Consider the following 25538-nt stretch of genomic DNA (forward strand, 5'->3'; position numbering starts at 1 on the left):
ACAATGAACTACATGCAGATGAAATAAATAATAGACATATAACGTTAATACAGGGCAGACAGGACAGTTGCAAGACCAGTTAGACACGGACAATTAAATCACAAAAAGGACTTAAAATTGTAAGTAAACATGGACTAACTAAGAGTGTTAATGACATTTATTGAAACTAATTACAGCTTAAAGCAATACTCCACCAAATCTGAGTTTGCTACATAGAGCGTCCGAAAATCCGTGGCCAGGGCTGGCCGCAACACTGTCCATAAACCACGTGCTCATTTTTTTTTCGGAATTTTAGACCATCCCCATCTTCCTCGTGGTCATTCGTCCACACAAGAATTTCTAAATTTGTATGGACAGTGGTCTTTGGCCAGACCACTCCCCTCACGCATACATGACCACCTGGCTGCTTATGGACGACCGCAAACTCTTATCATCTAGTGCTTGTTAGGTTTACTTTTCTTTTCTTGGTCCCTGTTTGGTCCTTTTTGGATCCTGTTTCATAACTTGGTGGTCTCTGAATTTTATTTTTAATTTTGTACTAAATTCGTACTATACCATTTAATTCCACTAGACTTTTTATACTTTGACAGATACGTGTATTTCGACCTCAACTGTAAGACCGTCTTCAGTGTCGTGTACTAGACGAGTTTATCTGTCAAAAAACAAACTCTACTGTCGTGAATCACAAGTCAGTCCCATCTGCATTTTCGTCAAAATTAAGTTGATATCAGTTCTCAACATATCTTCCTATGACCTTTCGGCTGGACTAACGAGACAACACATTTTGTTCGGTAAAATTAGGAAAAAAAACACCAAAACGGATTGTCCATGTTTGAAAAGTAATCGCATATCAGTCCCACTACAGATTACCGCACCGTGTAACACTAGTATGAACCGTGTTTTTGGTCATCTTTATATTTTTCTCGGAAAGCTATTTCAATCTCCTGGATTTTTTTAATTATTTGTATGAACAACGAGTTTGTAAACTTCTCAGCCCATTTTCCCAATGCCTATAATATAAATAATTTTCCACAGATGGGACTGCAGGGTGTCTACTACCTGGAAAAACCTGGAAAACCTGGAATTATCAGGGAATTTTATTCAACCTGGAAAAAACCTGGAATTCTCAGGGAATTTTGATCACAATCAGGGAAATTACTTTGAGGCAGTAATTCATGATACAATATGTTAACGACCAGAAAACTCTCTTCATTCGAAAAAAAATTTCGGCTGCGCCGCTCTCATGAGCACTATATGAGCTATTCAATGAAGATCCCTTTAAGTATGAATTTTTATCAGCTCACCAAAACATGATTGATGTTTTGAATGTATCTTTATTTATTTAGTAAAAGATTAACATATCAAGGGCTGGTAGCAGGTTTATTTTAGATACCATTTTTATGCAAGTCTCTAAAAAGCCTTTATTTTTGATAGATGGGGTCTGAAGTCTCTATTTTAACCAAAATAGTCTCAAACGTCTCTTTTTTCCATTATCTTGCTTGCAGATAATTAAGATACAAAATTTCTTCTCATATTTCTCGAGAACAGTTTCAGGAATTATCCTTGTGGTTGCTCCAGAGATTTCATCATTCCTCTACCAATTTCTTCAGCAATTTTCCGTAGAATGCTTACAGGAATTTCTCCAGAAATTGCTTCAGGATTAAGCATTTCAACGTTACTACCTCTAGTAATTTTCTCAGGGTATTCCCTGTGAACAAAGTCTATCCTAGGATTTCTTCCAGATACTTTTTCGCTAACTTTTCAAACGAATTCTACAGTCGTTAATCTAAGAGATATCCAAAGTTTCCCACAGAATTTCTTCCAAGAAAACCCGACAAGAATTTCAACGCCATTTCATCTACGGTTATTCCAAAGAATAGCTCCAAAGTTCCTCGAGGGGTGATTCGAATGAATCTATTAAGAACATTACAAATAATTCCTTATATTCGACCTGTTTTCATTATTAAGTTTCTTTAGATTTTTTTCTAGAAATTTCTCCAGCGATTTTTCCAAGGAATTTTGGAGTTCATCCAAACGTTTTGAATGAATTCTCAAAAAATCCCCATGGAATATTGAAAAGTTCATTTAAGGTTCCACACCAGTTAACACTCCAACATTTTTTCATGAGATCCTACGATTGTAGTAACAATAATTCCTTCACATTTTTTTTAGGAATTTCGTCCTGTTTTTTCAAGAGTTCCTTCACAATATCCTGCGAGATTTGATTTTTTCTTTTATATTTTTCAATTATCTTAGCAATTCAATTATCTTAGCAATAATCTTGGAAATATTCTAATAGTTCTTCAAGAGTGACTTTCTAAAAACTTTTTCCATCAAAGGTGACCTAAAAAATTACATAGGTAACTGTAACAGAAGGTACCCTAAAATTTGCTTTAGGAATACGTCACGAATTTTTCTCAACAATGTCTCAGCATACTGGAAAATTTCATTCAAATTTCCACGAAGAAAACTCCTGGAAGAATGTTCGAGAAAAAAGTTGCGAAAACTTCCTTGAGAAATCTTTTTGAATTAATGGAGGAATTTCCGAAGAAATCTTAGGAGCAATCTCTGGAGTAATTCCTGAAGGTATCCTCAGAGAAATTTGCTGTTAAAATCTTTAAACAAAAATCTAAAGAACAATGTTGTAGAAATTCTTGAGAATTTGGAATCATCTGGAGAAGTTTCTAGCTGAATATTATAACATGTTTTAAACGAGTGTCTTGAAGGATGTTAGTAGAAAAACTGATTGGAGAATCACCGGATAAAATCCTAGAGGACTAAAGGCTTTTCGAAAAATATCTGAAATAATGGAATTAAATATAGGAATTTCTGATGGAAGCCCTGAGGTATTGTATGTGATATTTTTTTGGAAAAATCTTGATTCTATTTTGAGATACCCAAAACAAAATATTTGGAGGAATTCCTTAGGAAATTCTTGGAGAGTGAAAATCTCAAAAAAAAAGATATCAATCAATCCCCATCGTAATGTCGTCATAATACATGTTTGTCATTTACTGGCATATGCCAGATTTATTGGTATGTCTTCGTAATGTCACGAGAAATTTGGAAAAAAAAGTTTAAAATATTCTCAGAGAAATATGTGGTCTGATCAAACTATTCTATCCTGGTTCCTGTTAGGTCGTGTTTTGCTTTTTGATTACTTTTTAGTGTCTTTTTTTCTGGAAAGAGGTTTCTAAATTTCCTGTTTTCAAGAAACTCAGTCACCACCAGCCCTGCTTCATGCACAATTTTTAAAATTATTGGAAAATATTCGGTTTTAGAACAAACGATTTTCGAAAAGAATTCTGGAATTTGTACAACTTTAACCTTCCAGTCGTCGCGCGGTTTGCCACCGCCAGAACCACCGTGCTGCTGTTGTGAACGAAAAGCGAGGTTTTTTCAGCGGTGTTGTACAAAATACAACAGCGCGACGACTGAAGTGTTAAATTGAAAATTTCGTAACAATCATGAATAATTTAGAACTTTTCCGAAGGAAATGCGAAAATTCAACATTTATTTTAATTACCACAGTGATATGTTATACGGCCGAACGCGATTACCCAGGGGCTTGATAATTCGTGTTTCTATTTCCGATAAAAATGGATCGGGATCCAAAAGTTTTACGGATTATTTGTATTAATTTAGATGGCTATATGTATATCTACTTAAATATGTAGCAAATGACCGTGTTAATGTTAAGATATTTTAAAAAATTTGGCTTTTATGCAGATCAGAACTGTATGATTGCTTGCTAATACATCGATAAACTTAGTATTTATTTTAAAATATTACCACAAATCCAAATAAAGTTTTACTTTTGCGCCCATGAAGTTGTCTTAGTTATCTAAACGACCGATGGAAATGATATGTACCATTCATCTGTACTAAAAATACTTTCAAGAAGTAGCATACTGATGTACTTGAAAGTTTCGTTCAGTTCACGGAGCTCTAACAAACGAAATATAATTCATCATCATTGGAAAGTACAATTCATTTGAATAAAATTTAATCTTTGGTATTGTTAGCATGTTCATATTGTAATATTGGATATTGGAATCGCATCAGCATGCTTTAAATAATGTTCAGAAGTGTATAAATAGCTATTAAATTGAAAATATTTTAAAATTTGTCATTTGTTTGTTTTAGGGCCCTTTTCTTCACCTTCGCTTAAGCCGTAAACCACGTTAAACCCATATAATAAAACTAGATTAAAGACCTAAGTGGGGGTGAAAAAATCATAGACATATAAAATTAGAGTATTTCTGGAACCTGGATTTTTTTTTGTAAAACCTGGAAAAACCTGGAAATATCAGGGAATTTCATTTCGGTAAACGAGTAGACACCCTGGACTGACTTGCGATTCACGGCACTCTAGTGGAATTGAATGTTATAGTACTAAATTCGGATTTACATTTATTTTTAGGCTTTCCACTAAATAGCTCGATGATTTATTGTCATTGTTGGACCCTGTTGAATTTAAATCGCGATGCGAACATCGTAGACGAAACCGATCATGGAACCGAAAAAACTATGATCTGATTAAATTAACAATTAAATGCACAATTAAACGCACTGACCAGCCCATTGAATTCTGCCGAATTTTTCACGCTCATTAATATTGATGTACCGCTCTTTAGTCTACTGTTTCATTGTGGTCACAGCTTCTAAATTATGATATTGAAGCGTAATAAAATATGTCATATACATAATAAGCTCTTTCAAGCAAGATACAACAAAAATCGTAACTCGTTCACAACCTAAGGTGAAACAGTTTGGAAGCAAACTTCTAAGATTGCACTAAAACTTCAAATGTACTAATCTCGCTGAAAAAACATCCAACAACAGTGCCCTTTTTATTTTGCCTTTGTGCACAAGCAGAAAGCTGAAAATAAGAAAATCAGAGACATTGGTCCACTATTTCTCCAGTTAACTGCCTTTGAAAACATGAGTAGGTGCACAAGTCGGCCATTGTGACGGTCATTTTTGAATTTCGAGATGTTTCACCTCAACAATCACATTCCCCGACATTTTCAGAACTTCCTTGAACAATTTTCCAAAGAATTTCTGGAGGTATTCCTGAAGAAAACTTGATTCCATTGGACACATTCCTGTAATCCATAGGGGCCCAGATAGCCGTAGCGGTAAACGCGCAGCTATTCAGCATGACCAAGCTGAGGGTCGTGGGTTCGAATCCCACCGGTCGAGGATCTTTTCGGGTTGGAAATTTTCTCGACTTCCCAGGGCATAGAGTATCTTCGTACCTGCCACACGATATACACATGCAAAAATGGTCCTTGGCATAGTAAGCTCTCAGTTAATAACTGTGGAAGTGCTCATAAGAACACTAAGCTGAGAAGCAGGCTCTGTCCCAGTGGGGACGTAACGTCAGAAAGAAGAAGAAGACATTCCTGTAAAATTCCGGTTTGAAGAAATTCTGAGTATCAATTTAGGATGAAATCCTAAGAAATCCGTGGCGGATGAAGAATGAAGAATTTCTGAGGTATCAGTACTGTAGGATGTAGAAGGGTGGTCAATTTGTTCCGTATGTTCACTATGCCCGTCATCCCCCTATATATTAAATTATCTTCTTCTTTCTGGCGTTACGTCCCAACAGGGACAAAGCCTGCTTCTCAGATTAGTATTCTTATGAGCACTTCTACAGTTATAAATGAGAGCTTTCTTTGCCGATTGACCATTTTTGCATGTGTATATCGTGTGGCAGGTACGAAGATACTCTATGCCCTGGGAATCGAGAAAATTTTCTTTACGATAAGATCCTCGACCAGCGGGATTGGAACCCACGACCCTCAGCATGGTCATGCTGAATAGCTGCGCGTTTACCGCTACGGCTATCTGGGCCACAAATTGCAATACTAAATTATATTGCAATTGAATTCACTACATACCTTTTTTAATCCATTACAGAATCGTGTCGGCCATTCAGGCAATGTTCTCGTGCGTGGCCGGGTTCATCGTCTGCCGATGGTCGTGTCCGTTGAACTTCCTGCAGGCGTCACATTTCCTGTCAGAATCGTATGCATGGTTTGCCGCTTCATACTTTTTCTACGACATCTGGTCCATGTACAAGGTGTACGCAGCGGAAACGTCCAACCGCATAATGACTACGTTGGGATTGGCCACTGCAAACAATGGCGTACCCAGGAATGGCAAATCTAGCAACGGAACGGACGCCCCGGATCAGAAAGCCACTGAGGTGCAAGCCCTGAGTGACATTCCGAGCATTAGCAATGGAACTTTGAGCATTTTGTCGGCGGGCAAGATGGGCATCCCATCGTTCGTTCGCTATATGATCTCGCACAAACTTATGGTATTCCATCATCTGTTTATTGGGTCCTACGGTTTAGTAGTTATTGCGGTAAGCAAGTCTTATTCATGAGATGCGCAAATGAATGTAATATTTTAAAAACTTTGTTCTTTACTTTCAGTATCTTCGCGGCGGATTGGGAGATTGCGTGTTCAGCTTCATGTACATGATGGAGCTTTCGACGCCATTCGTGTCATTCCGTGGCATTTTGAGTACTTTGGGTCTGAAGGAGAGCAAAATGTACGTGATCAATGGATTGGTTATGCTGTTTTCGTTCTTCTGGTGCAGAGTATTTCTGATGCCGTATGTTTGCTACTACTATAGTCAGGTTGTGAATCTTCCATTTTTCGAGGTGAGTATGTATTGTGACTATGTCTACGTAATCTACGTAATAATACTTTTGTCATACAAGAACAAATCGTAGATATAGTTCTAGTGTAGTAGAGTTTATAAGTCGTTCTATATTGTGGGTGGCTTGGGAAATCTGAGATACCTCTGCCCTTGTGGTCTTTCATTATTGAATAACCGCTATTGATGTTCTATGTTAACCCATTTACAGGCAATTTGGCGTCTCCCACGTGGCTGCAAGATTAGTATATTGGCCCTGTTCCTGCCACAGCTATACTGGTTCCGACTGATGCTTAGAGGGGCTATCAAGGTAAGTTATCTGACGTTTGTAATTTCTGGGCAATTTAATTTAAAATTATATATTAAACGTCGAAAAGGTTTTCTTCAAAAACAAAAAGTCCGCTGGAAACAATGCGGTATCAAACGGAGCAGCTACCAACGGAACCGGTATGAAGCCATCGCAATCCAAAGACAGTGAGATAAGATCGTTAATGTAAGAAATAAACAACTATTCTATCATTCTTGATTTTCTAACTGTTCAATGTTAATTTAACCATGCTATGTGATGGAAAACAATAAGCAGAAACGGTCTTTATATAAATTCATAATTATTTTTTCTGGATACTGGAGTCAGCTAGAATAGTATGGGTTTTGAAACACATAGAATAGCATGGTTTTCTTCATACCATTAGGTTTAAACCAAACTTCCCTCTAATCTGACTAGTCATAGACGTTAAAAGCACATTTGCATCCCATGTGTAATTTCCACCCAAAAGCAAATGTGCACACTAAAAAAGCTAATTGAAAATCAACCGAGAGTCCAGTTCGTTAGTTGCTGGAAGTCATTAGTGGCTTCGTCATCGGGGCATTTTACTAGCGGTACAATTAATTTCTTAAAGGGAAACATTACCTTAAAGTCTACACATACTTTCCGTTACAGTACTAAAATGGCAAGAATGGTATATTTATCACTTGCTTATTGGAACTTATACAATGCAATAGATGATAGATTTCTTACAGCTGTTAGTATATTAATTGAATTAGAACAAATTCTGCAACGACTATTCGGAACAAAAACTAATAGGTTGCTAAGTAAAATTATTATTCATCTAAACTTCGGTAAACTTCTAACCCAACCACCGTCAAGTAGTTGGCTTCTCAGTGTAACAATTATTTGCAAAACGTAGCATTTCGCGACAGCACGTGGTTGACGGAGATATCTAAAACTCAAAACTATTGAATATCAATGTGAAAGGAGCTTTCATTTTTTTTAGAAATATACACGTTTACAAAATATTTGGACGTATTTTTAATCGTAAGTGTGCAACCCGAAGAGCATTTGCGTAGAAGGCATACACTGGGAAGAGCGGAGACAATTCCGAGTAGGTAATATAGATAAGATAGCCATTATACACACCCGGCGCAGTTGTTTATTGCCTGTTGATCGAAACCTAGAACGCTATACTAGAATGATACAAATTGAAGCCAAAAAATGTAGAATTTACAGTGATGATGATCGGAACTTATACGCTGGCTGTCAATCCAAAGCCCACCTTACCCCACATGCGATGCCCTCTTCCAACAAAACGTAAATGTACTCAAAACATAATATCGAATCAAACGACAGATTAAATCATCAGTGTCTAATCAAACCGATCATCATGCAGTGGAGGAGGGAGAAGTAAAACATTGTAATTGTTGTATACATGTTATATATTGGAAGCCACCCGTGATGTTAAATGTTAATAAGGGAGAAACAAATGTTTAGGAGATTGTATATTTTGAGTCTAACGGAAACAGAACACTATTGATAGTAACAAGAATTTATCACCAAGAACAAACAATATACCGAATTGAATCAAACTAACCGATGTTTCGTGTGAACAATGCCAGATATCGGTAATAAAATTGACTTTCATCAGATGGAAATGGCGGTGCTTACCGTTAATCAATCCGAACGTGTCCTTTTACTTCTGTATTGACCGAGAGCTTCAACACAGCCGACTTTAGCATGGTCTTATCCGCTTTTGTCTAACCAAGGTTATCTGCAAGACTTCGTGCCGCGAGCATATTGTTCTAGGAGATGGAAGGACAAGGATGAAGATGCATCGAAGCCACACCTCTATTGAAAACTTGATCGATTGGTAACCCACAACGAGTGATCAATCTATCAAATTATCAGCACAAATAATTGTTTGAATCTCCAGATTTCTTCCCAATTCTAGTTTCAGCTTCGTTTCATCTTCACCTTGAGTGATTGAAAGGTGGAAGTAGTACTACAATGAACACATGAATGGCATGAAGGTGGAATACAAAGATGGCAGGAGATGCATGGCTACATTAGTACGACGAACGAGACGATGTTTGGACTCCTACTTTAACCCTCAACAGTCCGAGACGAACCTAGAATTTTTAAATGGCCACAATTCGACCAGTAGATCGTTTAATTTGGAATACAATCTTTGGGCGAGACATCCCCCCTCCCTCCCCCTTTTCTAGGTAACGGAAAAAGCGTGGACACTAGGGGTTCAAAATTGGTCAAGTGTATCGAGATACTGGAGATTGAAGAAAATTCGTTACTAGCGGTTGAATTCTCAACAAGACTTTTCATGGCCAGCTGATAATGATTTTAAGATAAAAAAGGTTGAAGAAAATTTGTTACTAGCATCACCTAGTGAATGTGTTTCTAATCAGATTTTTTAACACAAGATAGACCTTAATCTGTTGAACGTCTTGGCTGAAGACACCAATCTTCTAGCAAGAAAGGATCTTTATATAGAGAAGATGGAACATTTCTTCTTACTAGCGCCACTGATCCCAAACAAACTATTTACCTTCTAGCTGATAAAGATCTTGAGCAACAATAGATAATTGCTACGGTTATATGTCCAATTAGCTTTTGAAGAGCCATTCCATCTTATCAGCGTTTTTTGGTAGTCATCTTTAGGCTATGGCATACTTCATAACTGTTTGAATCACGCATTGCTAATAATTTATGATCTGCCATACATTGGCGCCAATATTGTTCATCTCCAGGTAGCCCTCAATTTGCTGAATATCTTCACCGAAAATACCTTGAGCTAGAGAAGATTGAAGATTTTGTCTTGCTACCACCACCTAGCAGATAAATTCCCAATCATACTCTCACCGTCAGATAGCCCTTGAACTGCTTAGCGGTTTTGCCGAAGACACCAGCCTTCTGGCTGACAAGGATCTTAAGATGCAAATAAATGAAAAAAAAAATGTTGCAACTGCCACCTAACGGATAAATCCTCAATTAGATTTTTCACCACCAAATGACCTTCATATTTATTTATCAATTATCTTGATAAAACCTCGCCAACAACATTTCGCCAATTCACTCGGTTCATGGCCACTTCTCTCCATCCTCGATTGCGACCCACGCTCTCCAGGTACTGGTGCACCTGGTCAATCCACCTAGCTCGCTGCCCCACGTCTTTTTGTACCGACCGGATCCGTAGCGAACATCATCTTTACAGGGTTGTTGTCCGGCATTCTTGCAGCTTTAGCTAACTTCTGGATACTGGGTTCACCGTAGAGTTGGACGAGCTCGTGGTTCATCCTTCTCCGCCACACACCGTTTTCCTGCACGTCGCCGAAGATCGTCCTTAGCACTCGGAGTTCGAAAACCCCAAGGGTTTGCAAGTCCTCCTCGAGCATAGTCCACGTCTCAAGCCCATAGAGAACTACCGGTCTTATGAGCGTTTTGTACATCGTGCATTTGATGCGGGGGTGAATCTTTCTTGACCGCAGTTTCTTCTAGAGCCCATAGTAGGCACGACTTCCGGTGATGATGCGCCTTCGTATTTCCCGACTAACGTTGGTGTCAGCCGTCAGCAAGGATCCGAGGTAGACGAACTCATCCACCACCTCGAAGGTATCCCCGTCTATCGTAACACTGCTTCCTAGGCGGGCCCTGTCGCGCTCAGTTCCGCCAACCAGCATGTACTTTGTTTTCGACGCTTTCATCTTTATCCCGACTCTTGTTTGAGGCGGGTGAACAAATCTGCCATTGTTTCAAATTTTCTCCCAATAATATCCATGTCGTCCGCGAAGCAAACAAATTGTCCGGATTTCGTGAAAATCGTGCCTCGACTGTTAATTCCGGCTCTTTGCATGACACCTTCAAAAGCAATATTGAACAACAGGCACGAAAGTCCGTCGCCCTGTCGTAGTTCCCGCCGAGACTCGAACGAACTGGAGTGTACGAACTCGTTTGCTATAGGTGATAGACGACGGAAGAGAGTCTGGGATAGCACTTTGTAGGCGGCGTTTAGGATGGTGATTGCACGATAATTTTCACACCGCCGCCTTTTTTGTAGATAGGGCATATAACGCCTTGCTTCCACTCCTCCGGTAGCTGTTCCGTTTCCCAGATTCTGACTATCAGCCGATACAGACAATAAGCGACCAACCTGTCCGGGCCCATCTTGATGAGTTCGGCTCCGATACCATCCTTGCCAGCGGCCTTGTTGTTCTTGAGCTGTTGAATGGCATCCTTAACCTCCCCCATCGTGGGAGCTGGTTGATTTCCACTGTCCGCTGTGTTGATATAGCCATAGCCTTCGCTGTCCTGACCTTCTGTGCCTGTGTTCTCTGCGCCATTCAGGTGTTCATCGTAGTGCTGCTTCCACCTTTCAATCACCTCGCGTCCATCCGTCAAGATGCTCCCATCCTTATCCCAACACATTTCAGCTCGCGGCACGAATCCTTTGCGGGATGTGTTAAGCTTCTGATAGAACTTCCGCGTTTCTTGAGAACGGTACAGCAACTCCATCTATTGGCATTCCACCTCTTCCAGGCGGCGCTTTTTGTCCCGGAATAGGCGGGTTTGCTGTTTCCGTTTCAGTCTGTATCGTTCCACGTTTTGCCGTGTACCATGCTGCAGCATTGCAGCCCGCGCTGCATTCTTCTCCTCTAAAACCTCCTGGCACTCTTCGTCGAACCAATCGTTTCTTGAGCTCCGTTCCACATATCCGACAATGCTTTCGGCAACGTCGTTAATGGTTGCTTTGACTGTCCTCCAGCAGTCCTCAAGAGGGACCCTAACGAGCTCACCCTCATCCAGCAACGCTGCCTCAAGATGCTACGCGTACGCATTTGCGACATCCGGTTGTTTCAGTCGCGCTAGATTGTACTGAGGCGGGTGTCGGTACCGTACGTCGTTGATGACGGATAGTTTTGGGCGCAGTTTCACCACCACCAGGTAATGGTCGGAATTAATGTTAGCGCCACGATAAGTTCTGACGTCGGTTATATCGGAGAAGTGCCGTCCATCGATCAAAACGTGGTCGATTTGCGATTCTGTCTGCTGAGGTGATCTCCATGTGTACCGATACGGGAGGCTGTGCTGGAAATAGGTGCTACGAATGGCCATATTCTTGGAGGCGGCAAAATCTATCAGTCGTAGGCCGTTCTGGTTCGTCAGCTGGTGGGCGCTGAACTTTCCAATCGTTGGTCTGAACTCCTCCTCCTGGCCAACCTGAGCGTTCAAATCTCCTATGATGATCTTGACGTCGTGGCTTGGGCAGCGGTCGTACTCGCGTTCGAGCTGCGCGTAAAATGCGTCCTTGTATCAGTGCTTCCGGAGTGTGGGCTATGCTATGCTGAAGTTAAAGAAACGGCCTTTGATGTTTAACTTGCAGATTCGTTCATTGATCGGCCACCACCCGATCACGCGCCTTCGCATATCACCCATCACTATGAAAGCTGTTCCCAGCTCGCGTGTGTTGCCGCAGCTCTGGTAGATGGTATGATTATCTCTAAACGTTCGCACCATTGCTCCTGTCCAGCACACCTCCTGTAGCACTACAATGTCGAAAACGCGGATCTTCAGTACATCGGAGAGTATACGAATACTTCCGATGAAGTTGACAGATTTGCAGTTCCACGTACCGAGCTTCCAATCGCTAGTCCATTTCCGTCGCTGTGGTCTTTTCCGATTGTTCCGGTCCGTATACTCTCGTTGACGTTCCTGTACTGATGTGTTTTTACGGTTGGATTGCAGGGCCTGACACAAACCCCCTGGATTTCCGAAGGACCATTCCCCCTAAATGTTCGGAGGACCATAGTGCGCAGTTTAGCTTAGAGTCCAGCCATTTACCGTGCCTCCAGATAACCTTCAGTGTGCTGAATACCTTTGCCGAAAACACCAACCTTTTAACTGATAAGGATTTTAAGATACAGACAATTGAATGAAATTTGTCACTATCGCCATCAAGCGGATGAATTCTCAATCAATTTTTTTTTTATCGCCAGATAGTCCTTGATCTGCTGAATAACTTTGCCGAAAACACCAACCTTCTAATTCATTGGGATGTTAAGATATTCATTTGATGCCAATTTTGGACCCCTCGTGTCCACACATTCTCCGTTACCTAGAAAAGGGGGAGGGGTCTGGGGGGATGTCTCAGCCAAGGATTGTAAGACCAACTAATCGCATTTACTAATTTTCCGGCATTCTCACTACATGCCCTGCTAGCTTTGGCGAATTTCTGAATACTAGGTTCACCGTAGAGTTGTGTTAGCTTGTAATTCATTCTTCTCTTTTTTACATCGTTTTCACATACATACTAAAGGATGTTCGATGGACATTACGTCTGTTTGTTCTGTATTACGGTTAGTCATTTCTGCCATTGGTTTTAATATTGAAGATGAAAAGTCGACAGAATGTTACATCTGTTCAACTGAGCTCTCAAATCATAGACTCTTTTCAGAGGATATTTGCACGTATCGTCATAAACTAATTCCTTCATATCAGGCGGTATCATCATCTGATAAGCTGTAAAAGATCATTGTGTATACCTATCTTGTTGCTGATATGAAGATGCAGTGATCGTCTTTCGCCCGATGAGAAAACAAACTATCAGTTTGTCGCAGTATGAGCACGGAAGTTATTAATTTGGATTCAATCAATAGACAACACAATGATTTGGATACCAGTCAATACGACCTATCGGACACCCGAAGTGGGAAAGTTAAACGAATCGTTCGGTTTGTTTGTACAAAAGTTTGTGCTGGAATTATCATTCTGGGGATCATTTCCATAGTTATTATTTGTGTTGCATTTCTCGTTAGCTACGAAAATGATGCTGAAGTTACTCTCACCGTTGGCGTACTGAAAAAGGACTTATCATCAGGTAGGCATGGGCGTAAATAGCCATTAGACTTGAGGGGGGCCACGGTCCCTTCACATGAGAGATAAAAGTCGTGAAGGAATTAAGGCTCAAGAATCCATCATTCAATCATCAGCAATCATCAATAATTAAAAACCAATTTTTTCGTTCAAATTTCAATCGATCCTTATGAAAATCTATCATCGTATTTCAGATCGCAAGTGCAATGCAATGATAGTTTTTCTTGAGCATTGCTTCGATTTTGAGCCAAAAAATTGGTTTTGAAAATTTGTAAAACGAAGATGGGTATTTTCCTCTTAAGTAACATTTCATGGTTATTTCATGGTTATTTCATGGTTAATTCAACGGACTACATATGGTCTAATTGAATGATCTTAAAACTAATGGAATTACTTCAAAACAAGGGCTAGCGACGTCATAACAACAACAAACAAAAATTTGTCAACATAATCGGGTCACAACATCTTACTAATTCTTCCGACATGAATGAACACTTAGCTTCACAAAATATAGCCAAAAAGTCTAAAAACAAAAACAACGTGATTATGGATGGAACACACTTATACCAAATATATCATCTTATTCAGGTTCCCAGATATCGTATTCGTTGTAGAATTCTCTGTAGCAAACTCCAACGGGCCAAGTAGAGCGACGCATAGCAATATTCCTGAATTCTGCTTCAATTCCAATTTTGAACGAAACATACGGCATTGTGGAAACGTCCTTCCAGTCAGCGACAAGTTTCTACACTGTAACATTTTTCGATCCGATTGCAGTTGACACCATCCTAAGCATTTGATTTTCGCTCACAGTATTTCTCAATCGAGTGAAGAAAAGCCAAAATTTGTCCCGAGGTACAAATGAAATTGAGGAAGTTTCATTAGAGCACTTCGAGCCATGCATCAATTTTCTATTTGACTTCGGGGAAGATCGAGCCAAAGGAGGACTATCATTGATCGATGTTGTAGTAGCAGTGCGATCACTCTGGTTGGCAATAGTGCGTTGGATGACAGCAATTTCCTTTTTCAGCTCCAGTATATCGTTCGCAAGTACCATATTCATCGACTGGTTGTGTTCGGGGGCGAAATTCGATCGCTTTGAGAGCAATGATTTGTCATTCCGTATTTGGCTCATCAGGCTGGTACAGCTTACGCACAACCACCAAATACAACGCACTCTGCATGATAGGCATCAGTGCAAAAGCCTTGGTATATTGTATACGTTTGCCCATCAGTAACAGCAGTGTTACACTTCGAGCAGATCGTTTCATTTGTTGTTTCCATCTCGTGCTTTACCGATGAATGTTGCGATGCAGCGTAAAACAATGGATGCGAGCAGAGGCACGATTCCACGATATTTTTGCCGGCTTAGAGATACTACAGATAACAATTTCTGCTACTATCGACGAACTTAACGGATGAAGACGAATACTTTGCGTAATAACATACACAAACCAGAAATAAAACAAACGAATTTCACGAAATTTAGGGAAAATCGGTAGCGATCGAGCAAAGCAGCAACAATTGCGCTTACGTCCACAACATGAAGAAACAAGAATTACAATGCTATAATATTTGTCAACCGATTATAGCGGCGCTCCTTCATTAAAACTAAAAATCAGTCAACATCGATTGATCAAACTCTTTTTGATACCAAATGTCATTTATATGGAAAAATAGTAAACGTATTTAAAAATCTATTTTTTCATTTTATACTGCCAAGATGACGTATTCAACCCAATCACATAGATCGCGCATGAAATACAAAGATTGAAAAGCAGACTATAATCAGGAAACTAATTTATCTTTCCAATTCGATTTGTACTACAATTTTGGCAGAGTTATAAAACAAGATGAAGTTTTCAATGTATCAGTTGAAATATGATTCAAGATCAATGTGAAGTTCTAACCTTTTGAAGCCAAACAAACAAGCCTTATAAAAAACGCTTGCAAGTTTGAAAATATGGATTATTCTTGCTCAGCATTTCTGTAGCGAGCGATTCATTTCTCTAAATCTCTCGAAACCGAAATTCAGGACCTATGTTCAGGATTGAATAATACCTTTTCTGTTACAGTTGAAAACTGCTGCTTGACTAACTGCTGCTGAAAAAGAAATAATACCACACAGTGAAACTTCAACATATTTGCTATAATTTTGCTGAGCAAACTTGTATCAACATAGTTTCCCCTTTTTTAGTTATAGCAGTTTCAAAATTAATTGTCTTGAACGAACTATTGCTCCACCGGAAAGCGTTCGAATCTAATGTGGGGTAAAAGTTTGCTGGCCGAAACACAAAATATCAACACTTTTACGACAGACATTCTTTATACCAGTCATAAACTTATGTTTACAGATAAATACACACTAAATTTTCATTAAAAAATTGCCCAAAACAGGGTCGATTGTAATATACTCCAAAATAGCAGTTTTTCGCAAAACTTACTAAAAATGTAAAATTTTAGTGACTTTTTGCACGATCAGGCAAACTTCGCTTATCTTGAAAATCATATGTGGATTTGGAATAGTTTGTATATTTCTCCGCGAGTTTATATATGGGTCGAACTTTTGCCCCGCAGATTCGAACTTTTGCCTCACTATTGGCCAAAAATTGATTACAAGCATTTATGTAGTAAATAATACACCTCAAAGCATCCTTAGGATTATTACTAAAAACGCCCTTACATAAAAAATCTAAGAAGATTTTATCCTTATATGTTTCCATGCAATGAAGGTTTACCCAAAAATAACAATTTTACGCAAAAAAAAAAAAATAGCCATAACTTTTCCAAATCTTAATCGATTCTTATGATAATTGTAGGGAAAGTCTCTTACTTGAATAGCATACGGATCACTATAATATTTATTAGTTTTGATTTGAATGGAGCTAGAAATATTAAAAAGAAACTTTTGTCCCACTCGAACTTTTGCCCCATTATACTCTATTGCTCAATTTTGTGCTACTAAAAATCGAAAACCAAATCCAGCCAGTCTTAAATCATAAATGTACGACTGAGAAAAACATATTTACTGAAAAATACATGTGCTCATTCTTGAAAAAGAATAAGTTTTTATACAAGTGACTGACATAGATATGTATAAGTAAAGGTCGCCTAATGAACTGCTGTTTCATTGGACTTGGTAATCTGAGCCAAGAAAATTTAAGAATATTTTGTGATTTAACATGCATAACATTTTACTGTTAGTGTAACTTACAGAAAATCGTTCGTAGTTAGTCTTTCTAAACTTGTTCAAGCTTGCAATAAAAACATATAAAAAACACATATGACAAACAAGCAGAAGCAAGTTTTATTTATGTCGCAACGTCTTCTAATTACAGAATTTTTACATGAATGCATAACAACAGATTTGATGTAGAGACGTACACCGCCGAGGACCTGGGATCAAATCCCATCCTGGATATAGTAGTTTATGATTAAAAAAGTTATAGTGGCGACTTCATTCAGAAGGGAAGTGAACTAGCCCAGGGTTAAAAATCTTGTTAGCAAAGACAAAAAAAAAAAAAAAAATGATGGAATGTCCATAAGACGCCAAAAAATGTTGCGTTATAAAAAATATTGAAAAAAAGGTCGCTTATAGAATAATTACAAGCGTGTTTGAAAAATCTTCGGTATGAACAAAGTTTCATGTTTGTTACAGAAACAAATAGTAACATTGTCTTAGTATCTTATCAATTTACCTTTTCAGTCGTCGCGCTGTTGTATTTTGTACAACACTAGTGAAAAAAGCTTGCTTTTCGCTCACAACAGCAGCGGGGTGGTTCTTACGGTGGCAAACCGCGCGACGACCGGAAGGTTAAAAACTTCAGAAAAATGGTGTCAACATAAAATTGAAAAAAAAACCGACATCTACGACTTTACTCAGTTCGGTGTTGTTTTTTTGTACGAATTTGAACATGCATTTAACGCGATTTATATCATAAGGGCATGTTTTTGTTATAGTTTCAAATATATAGTCATTTCTTTTTCATTTTTTTCGCGGGGGCCAATCCCTTGATTCGGGGGGGCCAGGCCCCCCCTGGCCCCTTCCTATTTACGCCAATGCAGGTAGGCATACGTTCGCACATTTGGATTAGACGCTTTTTACCAGCCTATCGACATGGATGGAGACAACATCTTCTATGGTGACAGAGGGTTCGATTGGCTTGTCAGATGGGTCGGGCTCGGGACATCCAGTTTACTGTCAATCGCTACAGTTGATATAGATCGTTGCACGCCTGATCTAACCTCGAAACTCCATATAAAAAATGTCAACAATTCCAGCAGTGAATGTCAACTCCATATAAAAAAAATCTGAGCAATTCCAGCAGTGAGCGTCAAAGAGCAGGACAGTCAATTTAGCGTGATGAAAGAGGGACAGAGAAGGTGAATTTTTCGTGACGTCACGAAGCTAGAGTTGCTCGCTGTCACTATCATCGCTTACAATTTGCTGATTTGTACAGTCCGACTGCGATACGATTCGGATCAATCACATCAGCATCATGCTGTCTACTCCATCACCAGTGCATTGATGGCGATAGAAGTTAAGTTTAGAATTAAATTAAGCAAATATAATGGCAATTTATCAGTACGATATTTTTGACAGTGCTGCAGATAGTTTGAAACTATGTGTTGGTCACTGAAAAACATTAAAAGCATGGATAATTACCACGTGATCACTCATTCTGTAGAGATTATGATCTAGAGTGCGATGTCGCATCACTGCTGTTGGTTGTCAAATCAAAGTGATATTGATAGTTTTAGAGCATCAGCCATCAGCTGATATGATTGACATTAAGCAACTCTGCACGAAGCACTCTTCAATTGCCCACTGCACTGTGACGTCACACATCAATTTTGACAGGTACTGGTCCTGTTGTTTACAGTTTGGACTTAGTACTTTTTTCGAATCTTTCTTAATTTCGTGAAAGTTTGCTGCGAGGAGAGGTAAAATCCACTGCAGATACCCACGGATCGTATTATTCTATCTTCCTACCGTGGAAAATCGTCACCATCAGCATGCTGGTGATAGAAATGCGAAGATGAAAAAATGATGGAAAAAACGACCAAGTCCGAAACGTAAACAACAGGACCAGCAGCTGTCAAATAAGTGAGGTTAGGCTCGTCATATGCAGCGCTCTATAGGTCATGTCCAAGATGTGCTTTTTACTGAATTTTCTTCTTGTTTTTGGTGTTACGTCTTAACTTATACAGAGCCTGCTTCTCAGTTCAGCGTTCTTGTTAGAACGTCCACAGTTATTAACAGAGAGCTTTCTTCGTCAATTAACTAACCACTTTTGAACATGGGCTCGTACTGGAGCATATACAACGACAGAACGTTACTTGATTTTGCAACAATCATTTCGTGATGTTTGCTAATGTGCGTAACATTACTGACTTGACACTTGATGGGCCACATTTCGTTACGTCGAATCTATGCCGAATGAGCCCATGCATTAATGTCACCAGTTATCACTACTGGCTGCCGATTAGCTAGTTTGGTTATCATCCTATCGACCATGTGAGAAAATTCCTCAATCGACCACCTTGGGGACACGTAAAAGCTGCAATAGAACACGCCGTTGATTTTTGCTATCGCAAAACCGTCATTTGAGATAGAGACTACTTCTTGAATTGGGTATAGTCCTGTCGTCCCAATAGCTGCTAGCTGTTGAGACCTATCCGCCACACAGTTCCCGTTGTTGGCTGGTATGCGGTATTGGTCCGATAGTAACACCACGTCGGCCTTCGTTTCCGAGACTAACTGCCAAAGCAGCTGCTGGGCTGCATCACAGTGGTCTGATATCAACTATGTTACTTTCGTTTTGGCTGAGGGCCTCGCCTACTTTCCTACGTTTTAATATCTTCGGTTTAGGATGCTCCTTGGTCGCCGTTTTCGGTTGTCTCTTTTTTCCAACTCGTATCCAAGGGGCAACCCTTTGCTTTGCTTTGCACCCGTGGTTCCTGTGGAAGCACTGTCTGATTCGGGCTATCCTGTGGCTCTTTTTTGTTGACTTTCTTGGACTAAAACGTGGTGTTGCCCCCCACTATTGCCATGTCCTCTTGATCGCGGAGCTTGGCTCGTGCCAGCTTTTCTGCTCTAGAGGACGGTCACTTAGGTCACTTTTCCCTTAGCAATCATGCATCTTTTCGCCATGTATTCATCCTTGGAAGGACTCCTCTTTCGAATCGCGTATCGAATAATATCATCTGATATATTCGCGTTACCTGTGAAGGAACACACTCCAGTCTGGCACGATTTAGTGTCTTTTTGCCTTCTGCCTTGCCAAGTTGTGCCTTGGCTTTCTCGTAGTTCTGCTTTGCAGCTAGACAATCATTTTGTCGCAATTACAGCAGACTTGTTTTCAAGTCCTTGCTGATATTGTTTATGCTCTCAATAAAACCGATGATGACATCTAGTTGCTCAGCAGCCACCTGCATTTTCGGGAGGTACTCCCTATTGCGATCCATGGCCTCGATTAGTCCCTACCCATCAATCACCTCACATGTTGCACTATTTAACTTAAGTTGATGTTGATCGCCTCCTTGGTCGGAGCCTTAGACGGTTACTGATGGGTCCAGAAGCCTCTCTTTCAGATACCGCTAGTTATTTGCTTTGATGAATCTATCCATCTTCGCTAGAATAATCGCCTTCGTGATGCCCGTGATGCCATGGTTATCTGTGCAAGCAGGGAGAAGCAAGCCCTCTTCCTTGCCAGCATGTGACCAAAATACTCGCCGGAGCTGGTTACCAGATCTTCACTATGGTTGCTCGTTCGCCGATCGCCTCCGTCTGGAGGTAGGGGTATCAGTTACTGGGCAAGATGCTAAATACCGCACAATGGGATCTATATCATTCCTTCAGTTCAGATACACAAAGCAACACGCCGCCCGTGATTTTTCTCACGTTACTTTCATCTTTTCTAGTCCGTTCTTTGTTTCTGGGTTCTTCGATCCCCTCTCACCGCACATGGTCTTTTGTCATTACAAAAATGATCAGCTTTGTTTGGGCCGTTGTCTATAAAAGAGTGCATGGTAACACTTCAGTCGTCGCGCTGTTGTATTTTGTACAACATAGCTGAAAAAATCTCGCTTTTAGTTTACAACAGCAGCGTGGTGATTCTGACGGTTGCAAACCGCGCAACGACTGTAAGGTTATTTAACTGTCCTGCTATTTGACATTCACTGCTGGATTTTAACATATGGAGTTTCGAGGTTATGTCAGGCGTGCAACGATCTATGGCCAAATCCCTATACTCATTTTATAGAACCACATGATTTACGGGAGGACTCTTCACAACACTCCACCACTCCTGATTACACCTTCAGTCCTTCCAGTATTCTTCTTCTTGGCTTTAACGTCCCCACTGGGACAGAGCCTGCTTCTCAGCTTAGTGTTCTTATGAGCACTTCCACAGTTATTAACTGAGAGCTTTCTATGCCAAAGTTGCCATTTTCGCATTCGTAGATCGTGTGGCAGGTACGATTATACTCTATGCCCAGGGAAGTCAAGGAAATTTCCATTACGAAAAGATCCTGGACCGACCGGGAATTGAACCCAGACACCTTCAGCATGGCTTTGCTTTGTAGCCGCGGACTCTAACCACTCGGCTAAGGAAGGCCAGTATCTGGTCACTATATATCTTCTCCGTTGTTGTTATGGAGTCACGTCAACCGTGCTAAATCATTGCCTGGTGTACCTATTTCATAGTCAAGTTTTCTTCTGGTGGTCGTTCTGCACAAAAGCTAACGGAAGCTAATGAACTAAGACATTTTTAAAGCTATCAGTAATTCTCACCTTCACTTCAATACCTATAGAGCAAGACTTCTGGTTCGACAAGGCCTTGGACGACTTGGAGGATGGCCTCAACACGCCAATAAATTCAAAGAAAGCGCAGAATATCATCCTGTTTGTAGCAGACGGGTTTGACCCTGATGCAATCAGCTCGGCGCGTATTCGCCACTATGGGACCAATGGGTCATTTGCATGGGAACGCTTTCCCCACGTGGGTGTTGTGCGGTGGAATAAGCGATTAGCAGTTGGCACAGGGATGTTTGGCGGGGTCGGAGCCCATAGTGGCACGTCGGGATTAGACTCCAGCGTTTTTCCAGATGACTGTCTTCGTATGGACGACGATCGCACACATGTAGAATCAATTCTTTCATGGGCTCAACAGTTGGATTTGAAAACAGGACTCATCACCAATGGAGATTTGCGTAGAGGCTCGTCAGTGGCTCTGTATGCTCACATTGCAAACAATAGTTGGGCCTGTCCGTCAATGCTTCCTGATCGGACACAACTTCCCGGATGTCTGGATGCGGAAACACAGTTGCGATTCAATGAGCCTGGCAAAAAACTTAATGTGATAATGGGCTGGGATACGCTTGAGGAGATGTGTGATTCAGAACACACTTTGAAAATGTCTTGGAAAGATGATGGCTATTCAATAGCCGAAGCAGTCTCAGACTTCTTGCCACATGTTATCGACGATGACACTGAATATGTTCGAGCCTTACTTCCGGGAACACTACGTAGGGGCATTCCACTGCAGACAATGATCACGAAATCATTGCAGATTTTGACTGAGGATTCTGATGGGTTTATTCTGGTAGTTATGTGTGAACCTGTCAGCAAAATAGATGAAGGCGTCGACATCATTGAGCTAGAGGAAGCCGTCAAAACTGCTTTGAGTTCTTTGGGGTAAGTATGTATACCACAGTTAAGCAGAATTTTTGCTTTGGCTTCTTTATCTTATTTATTTAGCTTTAGCTTATTTATTTTTGACGAAACTAAACATTTTCTGGTTTCGATCCTTTTTACTTCGGCGCCATGTTGAATGTGCTAATTTGCTTGACCGTAATGTTTCGAAAAACTATAAGATAACTTTTGCGAACACATTGCTGAAAAAACTCCCTAAAGCTGTTCAGGATTAACTATCAAAACTATGGAAAGACAAAGCTCTAATAACACGCCGTCTTTTCAAATTCTAATAAATTGAAATAGGTGTTTCTAATAAATAATTCGAGGTGCTTGTCTGACAAGTTTACACATTTTTTCAGGAGCTCAATGGAAGACACTTTGATGATTACCACGTTTACTCCAGTTTTCAGTAATCAGCAAGATAACACAAAAGATGAAACAAAAGATTCAATAATCTACGCAATAGGTAAGCTTTGTCAGTATGCTTGTCCGTTATTCTAATGAAGTATAGTATACTTTTTGTGTTTTCAGGACCGATGGCGCATCTTTTTCGTAACTTGCATGATCCAACCTACATAGCTCATGTTATATCATATGCAGCTCGTTTGGGAAGGTTTCGAGACAGTTTGCTGGCTAATTCTTTACTTCAGTGGTTTTAGAAATTAGGAAAAATATTATATACAAAGAAGTTTTTTTAATTTGTTTTACTAAAGGCTGACAATTTTGGATGGACCATCAATCTTTCAAAGGTTCCTGATCTTGATGACACAATATAATGGCAAATGCCCCAGACCGAAAACCCTCCTCCCTCCCTAAAAGCATAACATAATTTATGGGCGTGATGCATTGACGAAAATGAAGTACTTTAAAAAAATGAAGTTTGATAATTATGAGCTATCCTAATGGTCAAGCAAACCTTAACTACAATTCGTAGTTGCTAGTTCGTGATTGAACAGAATAATCGAAATTGCACAAGGAACCAACAGACGGAGCTCGAGAGTAGCTTACTATGTTCAGTGTACAATATCGAGAGTTTCGAACATTATAGGCGCCGGCCACGTCCTTGCGGCCATTGATGAAGGGAAATACTTAATCTTAATGTGACATCCATTGTTACTGAAGACCGAGTAGACCTCTGCATCTTCATGGTTGTCTCAGGAAGGATTCAGAAGCTATACAATCTGGATTGACCTTGATAAGTGATGCGAATCATGTAACCTCAATTTAAAGTCTTGCATATACATAGATGAAGACTAATGGGAAGTATGCACTTCAACAGAAAAGTAATCGCCTATCTAGGGAAATTTCTTGCAAGAAATGCTCAAGGAAAGCATTTTCCTTTGATCGCAGTACGCAGTTGAAAAGAAATGTCAATTTAAATGGAGCTCATTGTAGAACATTTGTTGACCATTTCTTGCGCAGAAATTTTTACTTTTCTTGAGCGGAGCAGCATACCTAGCTTAAATATAAAATATGACTTGTGACGGACGTTTCAGAGTTTGTAAACACGAAATAGGATATGTCCTTTGTTATTTCATGTTACTGAAAATACAGTGAATGCCTGAAAACTCAGTGCTGTGCCAAAAACATGCGTGCCACTCAGAAATTGATTGTGCGTCTCTCATTCTTTGCGAGTAAACTCAAAGCAAGGTGCAGGAGACAATTTGTTTTTGTGCGAGACAAAGCAAAACACAATCTCTACTCTTCTCCACTCTAGAATATTTTCAACAAAGCAAGCTTTGAAAGTGGACGAGCTTAGTGCTTTGCAAAAAATTATAGTTTTGGATCTTTACTCTCAAACCACCAACGTCTGACTTTTCATAAAAAATGAACTTTCAAAAATCAATTCCGGATTCAAATGGGGTATATTCGTTCCGGAAATGATGGTAGCGGTAAGAAAATTATTCATTGTGTACTTTCTATGAATAAAAAGATGCCAGAAGGTCGAATGACATTGGTTCTCATTGATTCTGGCCATTTCGGATACCCGGTCACTTGGCACCGGTTCCTGAATGTACCCAAAGAGGAGATTTTTTCATGATTTTTTATCCTGATCACCATAGCTATAATGCCAATGACCAGTATGAGGTTCTGGCCACATCCGGATACCCTGGAATCGGTTCCAGCAGGGCTTCAGAGGGACTCTTGTCTAATCCTATTCACTCATCGTGCGGCAGCTCAAAATTCATGTTTTTTTTTATCTTGAACATCATAGCTTTTATGCCATGAACCAATTTGAAGCTCTGGCTTCTTCCGGATACCCCGGAATCGGTTCCAAGGGCCTCAGAGGGACTCTTGTCTAATCCTATTCACTCATCGTGCGGCAGCTCAAAATTCATGGTGTTTTACCCTGAACGTCATACACAGAAAAAAATCCATTCTCGTATCCGTGAACAGCAGACGTGAACTCGTCAACAACAAAAATACACCGTGAACTAGATCATGTTTATGTGACCATTTGCTAAGTTTACCGACGATTACTCCAGAAATGGTTCTGGCAAGGCTGCATATGTACCCTTTGTAGGCTAGGATATCGACTCATGGAGGTTACACTATGGAAACCATATTTGTGGAATCCATTGAAATAGCTTTGGATCCATATCGATAACTCAAAGAGACACTTCTGTCTAACAAATAATGAATCAATTGTAAGAAGTATTTGTGAAAGATTGTTATAAAGAATACTGAGAAGGAAGAAAAATCATCTCAGTAGGTTTTCGTATAGAAATTCGCCAACACATTTTATGTGAACTTTCAAAAATAATTAAAAATTTTGCCTCAAATTGTTGTAATTCTGCTACAGCATTTATATTCAAATGATATGAATAATTACTAAACATAACATCCCTGAGGTACTAACAGGAACCTCATTACAATCTGCCATAAATAAACCCTGTTATTGCACTTGCTTGTAAAGAATACTGTAAACAACTTATTGCTTCCTCTAAAATTTATTTGTAAGTTCTATCCAATTGTTTTTAAAATACACTGTTTTTTTACTCAAAAAAAAA

General features: G+C 39.8%; 2 protein-coding genes across 2 annotated transcripts in view; both read left to right on the plus strand.

Moving 5' to 3' along the window:
- LOC5570048 (protein FAM57A) overlaps positions 1-8602 on the plus strand; it is a 28087-nt gene extending 19485 nt beyond the window's left edge. Inside the window, exons 3-6 of the mRNA XM_001658889.2 lie at positions 5926-6376; positions 6447-6677; positions 6885-6983; positions 7051-8602. Of these exons, the coding sequence (XP_001658939.1) occupies positions 5926-6376; positions 6447-6677; positions 6885-6983; positions 7051-7170 (901 nt within the window). The 3' untranslated portion in view covers positions 7171-8602. The remainder of the gene's footprint in view (positions 1-5925; positions 6377-6446; positions 6678-6884; positions 6984-7050) is intronic.
- Positions 8603-13480: 4878 nt separating this feature from the next.
- LOC5570049 (alkaline phosphatase, tissue-nonspecific isozyme) lies at positions 13481-23220 on the plus strand. The gene is made up of 4 exons (XM_001658890.2): positions 13481-13833; positions 21645-22527; positions 22887-22993; positions 23059-23220. Exons 1-4 carry the CDS (start codon positions 13575-13577, stop codon positions 23184-23186), a joined length of 1377 nt encoding a protein of 458 aa, XP_001658940.1. The 5' UTR covers positions 13481-13574; the 3' UTR covers positions 23187-23220.
- The last annotated feature ends 2318 nt before the right edge of the window (positions 23221-25538 follow it).

The sequence above is a fragment of the Aedes aegypti genome, chromosome 3 (assembly GCF_002204515.2).
Source record: "Aedes aegypti strain LVP_AGWG chromosome 3, AaegL5.0 Primary Assembly, whole genome shotgun sequence".
Taxonomy (NCBI): domain Eukaryota; kingdom Metazoa; phylum Arthropoda; class Insecta; order Diptera; family Culicidae; genus Aedes; species Aedes aegypti.

Excerpts from the sequence above, each read along its gene's own strand:
- LOC5570049 (XM_001658890.2), top strand. The coding sequence starts at position 13,575 with ATGAGCACGGAAGTTATTAATTTGGATTCAATCAATAGACAACACAAT. Across the intron at positions 13,834-21,644 it reads GAAAAAGGACTTATCATCAG|AGCAAGACTTCTGGTTCGAC; the intron begins GTAGGCATGGGC and ends CAATACCTATAG. Across the intron at positions 22,528-22,886 it reads ACTGCTTTGAGTTCTTTGGG|GAGCTCAATGGAAGACACTT; the intron begins GTAAGTATGTAT and ends ACATTTTTTCAG.